Below are 14,492 nucleotides of genomic sequence, written 5' to 3' on the forward strand. Positions count from 1 at the left end.
GGAAACAGTGTTACTTTTTTGTCAAGAGTCCTTAAATAGAACGTCCAGAACAGCATTTATTTTAAATGGTAAAGACATCCATAATGTTAAAAAAAAGTCACTTTTTTGCATCCTTGTTGATTTTTTTTTTTTGTTTTTTTTTTTTTTTTTTTTTTACAAAATGTATTCATTTATTTATCCCATTTGTGTGCGCATTTATTTATTTATTTTTTTTTTCCCCTCATAATGCCACTGGACAATTTCACAAGCATCACAGGCATCTAGCCGCTTCTCTTTCCACCTTGTAAAACAAGTTTTGTACACATGTCATAGTGCCACCAAATGAAGAGGTCTCGCAGCTTGGCCTTGATCTCCGTTTCCTGGGCTGAGTGAGTTCTGGGAATCATCTCAGGCAACAAAGAAACAGATGGACTTTCGGCTTGTGTTTTGCTAGAATGCAAAAGTAATTGATGTTGGTTACGGTTGTGATTGTTCTGGAACCCTGCGTTCCAGCAGCCAGTAGACCTTGTCGTCCTGAGAGATGCGTGAGGAGTTGAGAGCTTCCAACCGGACCGTTTTAGCCAGTTGATTCAAGACTCAATCTGTGCATCGTTCTGTTTATAATGTGAGGGAATTCTTCTCTCTTTTTATGTTGGGAGAATGATACAGTTCAGGGGATAAAGCGCTAAAGCCTTGTCTTTATAACACGTTGGAAGTGTAAACATCTTTGATCTTCCCATGCTTTGAAAGCTTGAGGAATTCATCTTCGAGTCTCTTGACGGCACGGCGGGTTTCTGCGTCTGGGCTTTCATGGCACAGTTACCTTCCAGTGCTGCTCCCTCTGTGCCCTCTCTGGCTTTCTGTTTTCACGCTTCTTTCTCGCTCCGATCCCTTCTGCCCAGAGCACAGCGCTGCTTTTGTCATTTTAATGAATCAAGCTGAAGCCAGAGATGTCAGCAGTCTGATTCGCACATTATTCTCTGGCTCTTTGTCTCTGTGTTGATGTGTTGGAGTGTGTGTGTGTGTGTGTGTGTGTGTGCACTCTTAAAGACTGAGGAATTGGTGAAAGCCTCATTTTTATTTTTTCACCTAACACCTTTTAAAGGCCTTGCTTTTTATTCCAGTTAAAGGTATAGTTCACCTAAAACTGGCAATCCCTTAATGTTGTTTTAAACCTGAATGAATAACTTCTGAAGTTTTTCTTATACTGAAATGAATTACGATAATTATCACACGATGTAAATTTCCTCCATAAACGATATCAAGAGTTTGATAAATGTTTTATATAATGTTTATGTGGCAAAGGCGGAACAAGGAGCGCTAGTCATTTAAAGCGTGCCACTCGGACCGATTATCCGCTCCGATCAAAGTTCAACTGGCGGCGCAAACTTACTAGAGCAGATGCATTGACTCACTGATGAGTCTCAGTCACTAAACCACGTTGTGAGATCTAGTATGACGCACTTGAATTCAGCAAAAAACACATTTGACTTGGTTTAAAGCCAGATGATACAGCACTGGCAAACAGGAGAAATGTGCACAACGATACAGTCAGAAGGTTTTTTTAATCTACAAATCGCCATTTACCATAGATTTACTGTAGTAGCACTAACAGCACAGTGGTGTTGTGTCAGAAATGTGGGTATATTTGTGTCAGATGTTTTTAGATTATTAATGTAGACGTGTATTAAATGTATTGAAGGAGGAGTAATGGAATATAATTACAGTATTTTGTGGTTAAGCTATAGCAATTATGCATTTATACTTAATGTATTTAGACTACTGTTTTTCATACAAGTACCTAGAAACCATATTACATTTTTACCATGTTATTGACGTGCTATATTTGTGATTTTAACTGTTATTATCATGATCTAAATGTATGCTACTATGGAAGAGTGATGGTTAATTAAAAAAAAACACATGCTAAAATAAACCTAGTTGGTTCTTATGCGTCACAAACTTTTGAGCTTGTATTTGATGTGCTCTATTTATGTGTGTCTGTCATTTTTTTATATATGAGTAAAATATGTCAGTCATACCAAGCAATTGTATCTTCAAAAAAACTTGGATTAAACTAAATTGTATTGATTTCACAATGTCTTTTTCAACATTGTGGATGCAGGAAATTTAAATGGAAGGACTGAATGAATATCTTAAAAGTAAATGATAACAGGATTTTAATTGATGGGTGAACTATCACTTTAACAGCTCAATTGAGACACTTAGTAAAAAACTTACATTTCGTTCAGTTGTCATATGACTTCCGTCGACTCATATGAACTATGTTTATGATGCATGATTTATGCGGATGTTTCATTTCTTTAACACTTAAATATTGTTCCGGGTAATGGCAATGAGCCAACGTATTCGAGCTGAAATTTGACTGCACATAAATTTTGAAACTGTCACTTTTTTTTTTTTAAAGGCCCGTCTTAATGTATTCTGGGAAGTTGCTGAAGAGCTTGAGTGTACCGTTTTCCCCCTTTTCTCCTCTCGCTCCTCCAACCCTTGTGCAAAGGTTATGAGCAGTGCTACTGGGACGCGTGTTTGCCTTTCCACTCTAGAGATGTGCCCACTGTGACCTACAGCTCCAGCAGCTCTTTTCTGTGTAAATGTGTTTTCTCACAGAAAGAAAAAGGTTTTCCACGTGCTCTTCCACGTTTGCTTGACATAAAAACTTTCTCAGAATCAGTTTCAGAAATATTTCTTGATAAAGAAATACCTGACTGTCATCATTTACTCACCATCAGTGCTCTTCCAAACATGTTTGACTGCCTTGTAAAGATCAAAAAATAGCATATGGTACTTAGTAAAAATGTTGCTCTAAATAGAAAATGTAAATGCATTGAGTTGCTAAAGTGTTCATAGTGTTAAAATTTTAATAAGTATGATACCAAGGTACTTAGATTTATAAAAAAAAAATATTGAAAAACTAATTTTGCAATTTGGCTAATTTAATATATTTTTAAAATGTAATTTATTCCTGTGATGCAAAGCTGAATTTTTTAGCCTCATTACTCCAGTCTTCAGTAGTGTTGCACGATATGCCAGTTCTAAAAAGGTATCACGATAGCCTACTTTTAAATGCAGTACAATTCCGCATTTAACTTTAAGAATGCACTTATATGAGAGCTGTATTTCCTGAGTAAAGCACTGTTAATTTAGGGCCCTGTGATAATCGCTAAGCACAAAACGTGGACGGAATTGCAGGATTCAGTCATAAAAATTTTACTGTATAACATGGAATATCATGGAATTAGCCTATTTAAATATGAATCCTGCATGTTCTGCACATCTCTGGATGAATGAATGACGCAGACACGCAGTTTCGTTTACTACACATCTACTGAAGTGCACGTGACACTCGATGTGTTTTCAGCCTCTGCCATCTCAATATATGAGTACATGAACACATGAACATCTCTAGAACTTATGGAGATTCATCTGAAAGTTGAAAAATAAGCTTTCCATTGATGTATACTTTGTTGGGATAGGATATTTGGTCAAGATACAACTATTTGAAAACCTGGAACCTGAGGGTGCAAAAAAATCTAAATATTGAGAAAACTGCCTTTAAAGTTGTCCAAATGAAGTTCTTAACAATGTATATTACTAATCAAAAATTACGTTTTCATATATTTACAGTAGGAATTTTACAAAATATCTTCATGGAACATGAACTTTACTTTTTTAAAATTGCTGTTAAATTGTGGAAGTTACATGATTTCAATTAATTAGACATGCTTTTTGATTAATATTGTTCATGTAACCATTAGTCGGTCAAAACAGAATTCAGAAAAATTCTAACAGAAATTGAAAAAAAAATAATAAAACGCTATTTGGAAAGAAATAAAACAGATTTCAGGGCCCTATTAATTTCAGTTGTGTCTTTGTTTTATTGTATTTGTCCTTTAGTGTGTACTTGCATCTGTGTTCTTATTATTAATAACAAAGATAAAATAACAAAAATGACTATATCATATAAATTGTTATTGTGAAGTAAAATCTACTATATCATGAAATAAGATTTGGCTTTACTTTCTAATGTTGCAAAGATCTCTACAAACCTGTAGGCTTGGTAGTTGCTCAGTCCTGTGTAGTGGCACTGGCATGTGATTTTTTTTTTTTTTTTAATAGATAAAATAACTATAACCTCCATTTGGATCTTCTATTATTTAATTACTTTTCATGTTGTTCTATGTTTCTGTCATAGTATCGGTTGAGTAGTAGTGTCATGATATTTTAGTCAAAATTCTGGTATCGTGACGACACTAGTCTTCAGTGTCACATGATCCTTCAGAAATCCTTTCTAACATGCTGATTTGCTGCTCAAGAAACATTTCTGATTATCAGTGTTGAGAACAGTTGTGCTGTTTGTATTAAACCATGGCACGTTGCTGTTCTTGGAAGTCCTAATCATTGATTTCACTTTACTCTGCCTTCTCTCTTATGCCATATTGTCTGTTCCTCCATTCCTCCCTCAAACCACAAATGGCGCGACATCAAAGAGGCTCGCATGTTTAGTCCGCCTTTGACTCAGGAACTCTGTGATGATGTTTTCAACAGGGCTAGCCGACTAGCGCAGGTGTGGGCTTTGGGTATCAGTGACGGTAGTCTTTGAACTTATCCGCCCTTTCTCTTATGTCGGATTCTGGGATTGTTGAACGGGATTGTCAATAGTGGTCAGTCAGCTTCTGCTATATTACAGTGCCCTATTATAGCACTGTGCCACATTACAGTGGTCATTCTAAGATTACAGTATGCCATTTCCTGTAATTGATGTGTAATGTCGTGCAGTACATAAGGACATTATTGAATCACCTAAATTGATTCTTTTTGAGTTACTGCGTTTGAAGAGCTTCCAATCCGCATGTTTCGTTACACTGCTAAACGAGAGTGATTTATTAAGGGCTTCGCGTTCGCTTATGGCTGTTAGCTACAGCACGTCGAAGCATCAAAAGGTTTGCGTGTTATACCCACTGGCATGTTTTCTGAGTTTTGAATAACCTGTTATTATAGGGTTGGGTTGGCTCAGTTTGGCTCATGTTTGAATTGTGTGCTTGAAATTAACCAAAGGCCATTTTTTTGAAGTGTTTGATAATGTTCACTGTCTAAAACAGTTTTTTTTCCTTTGCAGAGACATAAAGAACAACATAATCACACATATTGAACCAGGAGCTTTTTATGGACTTTATGCCCTCAAAAGACTGTAAGTATTATTTTGCCTCGCTGGTGGTGTAAAATGTGTTGTTGACGCCAGGGATATTGTAGTGAACTAAAGGTATGTTTACATGAGCAAATGATTGTGCTAAGAACGGAAATGTTTTTCTTTTGCATTTTTGAAATGTTTCAAAACTGAACGTACCTCATTATGTATGCCAGGCCCATAGTTGACAACGTCATTTTGCATGCTTCTGCGCACATATGAATTCCTGTAGACTGAAACGCGTAATATGCATGTGCATGTTGTCACAGCTTTGCTCTTTGAAACCCGTTTTCAAAAGTTTGCAAAGGTTTTAGGCCTCCAAAACATCCTTGTTGTGTAAATGAACACACTTTTTTTCCCCCCATTTTTAACTAAAAACGGTGTTGTGTAAATGCCCCATAAAACTTAAACCATAAAAAAAATTATTTCAAAGTCAAATAAAATTTAAATTAAATAATCTTAAACTTATTTTATTTCAGCTTGTTGCCGAAGCAATATTTTTTTTTTACATTTTCCTTACGTTTAGTTCATGCACTAAAATTCACGTACTAAATTATTTAATTCAAATTCATGTACTATGCTATATAATAATATAGCATAAATATATAAATAATTAAATTATAAATATTTATTTTATTATAATAAATAATATCTATATTTTTATTTTTGTTATACGTTTTAGGCATTTTGACCTTGTAAATAATATAAAACCCTAAATATATAAATACATATTAATATAAATAAAATTTGAATAATTAAAGATTAATTTAAAAAAAAAAAATATATATATATATATATATATATTTAAAAAAAAAAAAAAAAAATATATATATATATATATATATATATATATATATATATATATATATATATATATATATATATATATATATATATTCATATTCTGTTTAAACATCTTTTTTTTTTTTTTTTTTTTATTTAAATGTTAAAATTAGTCTTCACCTGTCTGTTCCTGTTTTACCATCTAATTGTTTGGTATCACTTCATTAATTTCATTTTTTTCCCCTTCTTGTATGTTTTAAGCTGTTTGACCTTCTAAATAATATAAAAATGTAAATATATAAATGCATATAAATAAATAAAAATATAAATGATGTAACATGACAAAAAAAATATAAAATATAATATATATATATCTATGTGTGTGTGTGTGTGTATATATATATATATATATATATACATACATACACACACACACACACACACACACACACACACACACACACGTATATATCTATATACATACATACATACATACAGGTTACATCCAACACAAATTGTTAAAATTCTTTACCCATCTGTTCCTGTTTTACCATCTAATTGTTTGGTATCAATTTATTTTTGTATGTTTTAGGTATTTTGTCTTTATAAATGATAGAAAAACCTGAATATATAAATAATTAAATGGAAATATTTATTATAATAAATAATACACATGTTTTTCTCTTCAAAGTTTAAATCTGTTTTTAATAACAGTTTACATCTAAAACTAAATTTAAAAAAAAAACTTCATGTTGTATGTTTTATTGTCTTTTTCTTTGTAATAAAAAATATAAATAATTAAATAACCGTTTATTTTATTATACTTAATAATATATATTTATTTTTAAAGATTAAGTCCTGACATCGGTAATTTTTTGGCAGCTACAAAAACTGTAACTGAAAATAAAATGAAAGTTTAAAAATAAAAACTCAGTAGTAGTACTAAAATCACACTGGTTGACACCTCTATAGTGGAAATGCTGTGAATCAAGTAAAAACAGCTTCACCGTTGGGTGTGTGCAGCCACAGAAATAAGACTTCATCTTTCTGCAGTTCTTCACTCCAGGTGGACGATGTCCAGACAGCACTCCGCACAGCATGACTGATGCTATCGACTTTAACATGCCAGTAGTTCTTTGTGTGTGTGTGTGTGTGTGTGTGTGTGTGTGTGTGTGTATGTGAGAACTATTGAGAGTTGGAGAAAGAAAGGAGAGTTTGTTCCCTGTTTTGTGCAGAGTGAAGTAAGCGGAGTGCATATGTGGTGTGAGGGCGGTTATATACGTTCTCTTGTGAGGGTTCGCGTGTATGCCGCGGCCGTGTAATATGACTCACTCCTTGCCAATATAAACTGCTGTTTGGCTGGCTAAATGGAGAAGTATGCAGCTCCCCTGAAAAAAGAATTGCTGTCGTCCGAACTTTTGAGAGAGTGCACAAAATGAATTTTCACAGCTTTATAGCCCATGTTACTTTGCCAAATCCAGCAGAGAAAATGTCAAAGTGTCCTAAACTTTAAAAAGAAATTGCTGATGCTGATTACTAAATGCTTTCATTAGTTATTAACTTGAGAAGATGATTGTGTGTGAGATGATAATATCTAATGTATTATTCATACTTCATTACAATGCAAAAATAATTCTATTCATAACTGCAACAAAATTAACAATGTCAGGAGTTTATCTTTAAAAAGAGAAATCATTTATGTTGTTTATAATATTAAATTAATATATTATTTAGATTTTTTTATGAGGTTGCATACAAAACTTAGTTTTTTTTATGCTTTTTCATGTTTTTGATACACTGTAAAAAAAAAAAAAAAGAAAAATTGTTTCAACTTGAAAAAGTGTTCATGCTGCCTTAATTTTAAGTTTACTCAACTCAAATATCCATGTTTTTACATAGTACAACTTAACATTTCATGTTGACTAAACTTAAAATTTCAAGGCAGCATGAACACTTAACTTTAAGTTGAAACAACTTTTTTTACAGTGTATCTTTTCATGAATTTCTTTCTTCCTATATAATAATGTATTTTGTCCATAGAAATGTGTTCTTCACTACTGTATAGTTTTTTTTATAAATGATCAGTTTTATTGATTAGTTGTTACAGCCCAATATTTAACAGTAGTTGTAATTTTTCAACTTGCTACTTGATCATGTAGTAGTATGGAAACATGATTTTTTTTTAAAGCCTTTTAATGATTTAATGGTTTTAATATGCTCACCAAGGCTGCATTTATATGCTCAAAAATACAATAAAAACGCTAATATTGTAAAATATTATTGCAATTTAAAATGACTCTTTTCTATTGTATTTTAAAATGTAATGTATTTCTGTGATTTAAAAAGCTGAATTTTCAGCATCATTACTCCAGTCTTCAGTGTCACATGATCCTTCAGAAATCAATCATGCTACTTAATATTTATGCAGAAATCATGATATACAGCCCTTCAAATGTTTAATAAAAATAATTTATATTTTAATAGCAATGAATGCTTTTATTCAGCAAATATGCATTTAAATTATAAAAAGTGATAGTAAAAATGTTTAATGTTTAATAAGGTTCAATTTCAAATAAAAGGTTCGATTTCGTCTAAGAATCCTAAAAAAAAAATGTTTCCACAAAATATTAAGCAGCAAAAACAGTTTTTAACATCATCATAAGAATTAAGCAGCAAATCAGGATATTAAAATTATTTTTGAAGGATCATGTGACACTGATGAGTAATTATGCTAAAAATTCAGCTTTGCATCAAGGGAATAAATTACATAACAAAATGTGTTACAACAGAAAACAGCTATTTTAAATTATAAAAAATTCACAATATTACAGTTTGGCAGCAAGTTCTGCAAGCATCACAGGAATCATGTTAGTAAGGAGTATAAGTAAGCAATAAGGGAATGGAAGGAAAAAGGACCACCATTCACCTTTTACAGAAACAAATGATGGTTTAGACAATGAATAATAAGCATTCATGCAAGGGCTTTATCAAAAACGCGAGCCTCACATTCCTGCTGTGGTTAAGCCCTCTGGTATGATAGTCACTTCCATTTCCATTGTGAGTCACATGAGTCAAATACAGGATCCTGCAAAGGGTTTGTATTATGGTAACAATAAAACCACAGACTTGCCATTAAATTCAAATTTCAAACTATTTATGCAGTGTGAGGTGACTTTGAATTCATACTAAGAATTATGCTCATTTATTTATTGTTAATCTTTAATCATATCTACGCACTTCTCTGTGCTTTTGAATGTTGGAATGAAGCTTGTTATAAATCAAAGCGCTGTATTTTATGTCTCGTGCTTGTATGTCTGAAACATGTGGCTTGACATGAAAGCGAGTTATTAGACGGGGTTTAGAGACCTTTGCCAAAAACATGTTGTGTCCTGTATGAAGACTGGAACGACTGCTAGATTGACAGGAATAATTTTGTTTTGACTAGGATGTAATGGTAGTTTGGCTGTCAATAATGGAAAAATATAGGCAGGATGAGATCATTTCCTAAGTAGTGTTTGGTGAAGTGTGTCTCATGTTTTTATAAGGGATGGTTTGCTTTATTAAAGGCAGTTTTAAGTCTGTATGGGTGCTCCTTTATTCTGTCAAGACAACTACTAAAAAGTATTGTTTGTTGTTGCAATTAATTAAAATAAATCTGGAATAAATTATAATTATGGCTAATGGATAAAAACATAAGCTTAAAAACTTAAAATAAAATATGTTTGAAGTACTAAAATTACTAACAGTAAAACTTAAATAAATTTAAATTAAACCTAAGTAGAAATATTACGTAATAATAATAATAATAATAATAATAATAATAATAATAATAAAATAATAATAATAATAAAAGCTTAAAAACTTTAAACTAAATTAAACCCAAGTAGAAATAATAATAATAACAACAACAATAACATAAGTTCAAAACAAAATTTTAAATTTTGCTTTGAAATAAAATAAGTTTGAAGTACTAAAATGACTAACAGTAAAACTTGAATAAGTAGATATATTTAGTATTATTATTATTAATAATAATAATAGTAATATGAGCTTAAAACTAAATTTGAAATGCTGCTTTGGAATAAAATAAAGTTTAAAGTACTAAAATAACTAACAAACAGTAAAGCTTAAATTTAATTTAAACCCAAGTAGAAATATTATTATTATTATTATTATTATTATTAATAATAATAATAATAATAATAATAATAAATAATAATAAATAATAATAAATAATAATAATAATAATATGAGCTTAAAAACTTTCAACAAAAATTGAAATATTGCTTTGAAATAAAAAAAATAAAGTTTGAAGTACTAAAATTACTAACAGTAAAGCTTAAATTTAAGTTAAACCTAACCTAATAATAACAATGATGATGATAATAATAATAATAATAAAAAAAGCATGTAACAAAATTACTAAAACTTAAAGGGAAATTAAATTATGCACAGAAAAAAAGACTAAAAAAATAAAAAATACAAGCTAATTAAAAATATCAATAAATACTGTATATAAACAATACTAAAATCACACTGTTTGAGACCAGAGTGGTATCAATTATGGTGACATTTAAAGCTCAGTGGCTAGAATAATGAATGTTATGATAGATTATTGTAATCAATTTGATGGAGCTATCATGTAGTTTTCTTTTGAAGTGTAAAGGCTGTATTTTATGAAAGCTTGTTTTTGCCACTGAATAAAAAAAATAAAGGTAATAGTTACTTTTTTTTCTCAGAATTGCAATATATAAACTTGCAATTGCAAGAAAAAGGACAGAATTGTGATTTTTTTATATCATGCAATTCTGAGAAAAAGTATTGTGCGATTTTAAAAAATTGCAGTTACATTTTTTTTTTCAGTGGCAGAAACAGACTTTTATGGTATTTGGCAGGAAGACTGTTAAAATACTTGAAGATGTTGCAATTGCATGTGATTTCTATGTATTAGTTAACACAGTTTTGTGAAAGGTTTTACATGTAGCCGAACACAGGTAAGAAATATGAAATAATAGTGCCTGTACGAGTTTATACAACACTTTCTCTTATCTTTTGTGCCTTGCAGAGACTTGTCCAAAAACCTGATCGGCTGCCTCCATGTGGACGTCTTTAAAGGCCTCACAAACCTTGTTAAACTGTAAGTTGTGATTTTTATCTCTACTATATGAACTTGAAATGGAGAATTCTTCAAAATACAATTTTTTCATCATAATAAAATAAATTAATGGAATTATGGGTTATATATAAGTATTGTAAGGCTCATTCATAACAAAAAATCACATTTTAGTGTAAAATAAATCCAAAAACACACATTTAACCCACTTTATAATGTAGATCTATCCATTTATCAGTCCGTCCATCTATTTGCAGATATTCATATTAGATTACGATGATGAGAACATGAATGTCGTTGGTGGTGTTTGGCTGAGATTCATTAGCCTAATTACCCTTCACAGAATGCTAAAGCTCATAACAGGTGTTGTTAGATGAGCGTGTTAACGCCGACGTCCCGCGAGTGCCGCGACAGCTGCTGGTGTAACAGTGAGCGTCGTCTTCACCTGCTGAAGGTGAACATTAGACCTGATCCAGTCATTTCAATTAAGACAGCAGCTGAAACTGAACAGATTTTGCCCGAAACAGATGTGATGTCAAGGGTATACAGGAAAAATTGAAAACATAAACTGTTTGTAATGAGGCCTTTTAGTTTAATATGTTAATGGATCCCACTTGATTAAATGGGACCAGAATTACAGGCCCTGTTTTTTTTGTTGTTGTTTTTTTGGCCATTTTTGACAACAGATATGATACTTTTGCCCCAATGGTTGAGAAAGTTGTCCACAAATAGGGCTAGGCGATAATTCAATAACGATAATTTTCGCGATATTTTCCTCGATAAAACGATATAAGGAGTTCGATAAATGTTCGGTATAATTTTTATGTGCCAAAAGCGGAACGAAACGGCGTGACTCACGGACCGTTTATCCGCTCAAACCAAAGTTCAAACTGCTGCCCTTCGCGAGCTCACTAGAGAAGATGCATTTATTATCTCGATGCGGCTCGGACGCGTCTGGAAAAACCGAGCGCGTTGTACCGCATGCGCGTCCCTTCCGTTATGAGCGCAGCTGCCGCGCGCCGACATTTGAAACAACGAACTTGAACGCGCAAATGACGCGATATGTGAATGGCTCCGTCACGCGAGCACTAAACAGCGCTGTGAGATCCAGTGTGAAACACTTGATTTCAGCGATGAACACAAATGACTCTGTGATTCAAACTAGTTTAAAGCTGTGTGCAACGAGACAGTCAGAAGGCTTTTCAATCTACACATCATCATTTACCATGGATTTACTGTAGTAACACTCACTGCACCATGGTACTGTGGCAGGAATGTGGGATATTTACATTGAATTTTATTACAGGAGTAATGGTATATCATTATAGTATGTATGTAGTTGTGATTAAGCTATAGCATGTGTGCATTTATACTAAATGTTTTTAAACTACCGTTTTTCATACAAATAGGCTACCTATAAAACCATGTAGTTATATTTTTACCATGGTATTGAGGTACCATTATGCGTGGTTTTAACTGTGTTTATCATGATTTAAAATGTATGCTTGCTACTGTGGGAGACCAATGCTTTATTTAAAAAAAAAAAATGGTCAGAATAAATTTAACCATATAAAACTGAGGTTGCTACAATTTTTACAGATGTTACTGATTGATAATGAACAAAAATGTACTTCTGCATCCTCAAGCTACTATCAAATGTGCATGTCTGAGAGACAAAAAAGTGATATTACTACTACTACTATTATTATTATTATTATTATTATTATTATTATTATTATCATTATCATTATCATTATCATTATCAGACAACCCAAACCTGTTTCTTGATTTGAAACAATATAACTCATTAGAATATGCAGAAATTAATTTTTGTATTTAGATATTTATTTACTATTTATTTATATATATATATATATATATATATATATATATATATATATATATATATATATATATATACACACATACATACATGCATACACACTTTTGTTACTTTTTTAGTGATTTTTTTTTTTTGGTTTTTTTTTTTTTTTTTTTTTTTTTTGGTTTTGTATTTGTTCTATTTTTTTTAAAATGTATTTTATAGGTGTCATTCATTTTTATTTCAGTTTACCTTTTTCCTTTTTTTTTTTCATTTAATTATTTATTTGACTTTTTTTTTTAACATCTGTAAAAATTGTAGCAACCTCAGTTTTATATGGTTAAATTTATTCTGACCATTTTTTTTTTTTTTTTTCCATTCTAGGCAAATATAACACTTCTGCCCCAGTGCTTAAGAAAGTTGTCCACAAAATATTAACATAATTTAGCACAGTTTTCACAGATGTCTGGAGCAGTGTGTGTTATTTCATAATGATAGTAATAATATAATCTATTTTATTTATCAGCACCTTTCAAGACGCTCAAGGACACCTTAAACAATATCAAACTAGACTAGACAATAATTTTAGTATAATTGAGATTATTATAGTTTTTTTTTATCAATTCTATTTTAATTTTAGTTAAAATTTTAGTAATTTTTGTTTGTAATTTTTCTATTTTTAAATGTGTTTTTTTTTTTTTTTTTTTTTTTTTTACAAATTATACTTTTTCTTTTAGTATTTTTGTATTTTATTTTGTATCTTATTTATTTATTTATGTAAAACTACACTGTCAAAATACTTTTTTTTGAAGTTGTAAATAAAACAAAGCCGGTTTTATTTTACTATCATTAAGATATTGTTATAGCTTTTATTAATATTTGGCTTTAAAAAAATTGTTTGCAAATTTTCTATTTTTATTTATTATTATTATTTTTTATATATATAGTTTTCATTAATTATTTCAGTTTAAGTTTTTGGTATTTAATATTTATTTTTATATTTATTACTTTTTTACATTTTAGAATTTTATTTTAGTAAATCAAAATAGACTAAATGAAAATGAGAAATGTTGGAACTACCTGAAATAAATATACAATATAAAATGTAGGTTTTTATGTTTTATTTTAATTGTTATAATTTATTTTAAGTAACATTTTTAATGGTTTTGGTTTTTGTCAACTTTAACCCTGAAGCAAAGATTTTTTTTGGAGTGTATTTTATAAGAAAATACAATTTCATTTATCCTACTTTGTACAAATGTTCATGTTTAAATCCATGTGTTACTTGCTTTTCCTTTGTAACGGTTTGTGAAATTCACTTGCAATTTCTGTTTTTCAGTGCAAAAGTTATTCATGATGTTAATGTCAGTTTCCATTTAACATAGTACATTTTGCTCATTAATTCTCCTTTTTTATTGTAGTAACCTTTCGGAAAACAAATTTTCTTCACTGTCTCAAGGGATTTTCGACAGCCTTGGCTCTCTAAAAATACTGTAAGTGTTTTGTTTTTCTTTGCATCATTTGCACACAAAATTGCATTGAAAGCACAAATGGCCATGTGCAACACCTAAAATGCAGATTGCGGA

The 14,492-nt window shown here is 30.8% G+C and overlaps 1 protein-coding gene across 1 annotated transcript in view; it reads left to right on the forward strand.

Moving 5' to 3' along the window:
• The window catches only part of LOC127168597 (adhesion G protein-coupled receptor A3), a 54,156-nt gene that overhangs the window by 15,604 nt on the left and 24,060 nt on the right, over nt 1-14,492 (forward strand). The window contains exons 3-5 of the mRNA XM_051115594.1: nt 5,120-5,191; nt 11,037-11,108; nt 14,328-14,399. Of these exons, the coding sequence (XP_050971551.1) occupies nt 5,120-5,191; nt 11,037-11,108; nt 14,328-14,399 (216 nt within the window). The remainder of the gene's footprint in view (nt 1-5,119; nt 5,192-11,036; nt 11,109-14,327; nt 14,400-14,492) is intronic.

The sequence above is a fragment of the Labeo rohita genome, chromosome 7 (assembly GCF_022985175.1).
Source record: "Labeo rohita strain BAU-BD-2019 chromosome 7, IGBB_LRoh.1.0, whole genome shotgun sequence".
NCBI lineage: Eukaryota > Metazoa > Chordata > Actinopteri > Cypriniformes > Cyprinidae > Labeo > Labeo rohita.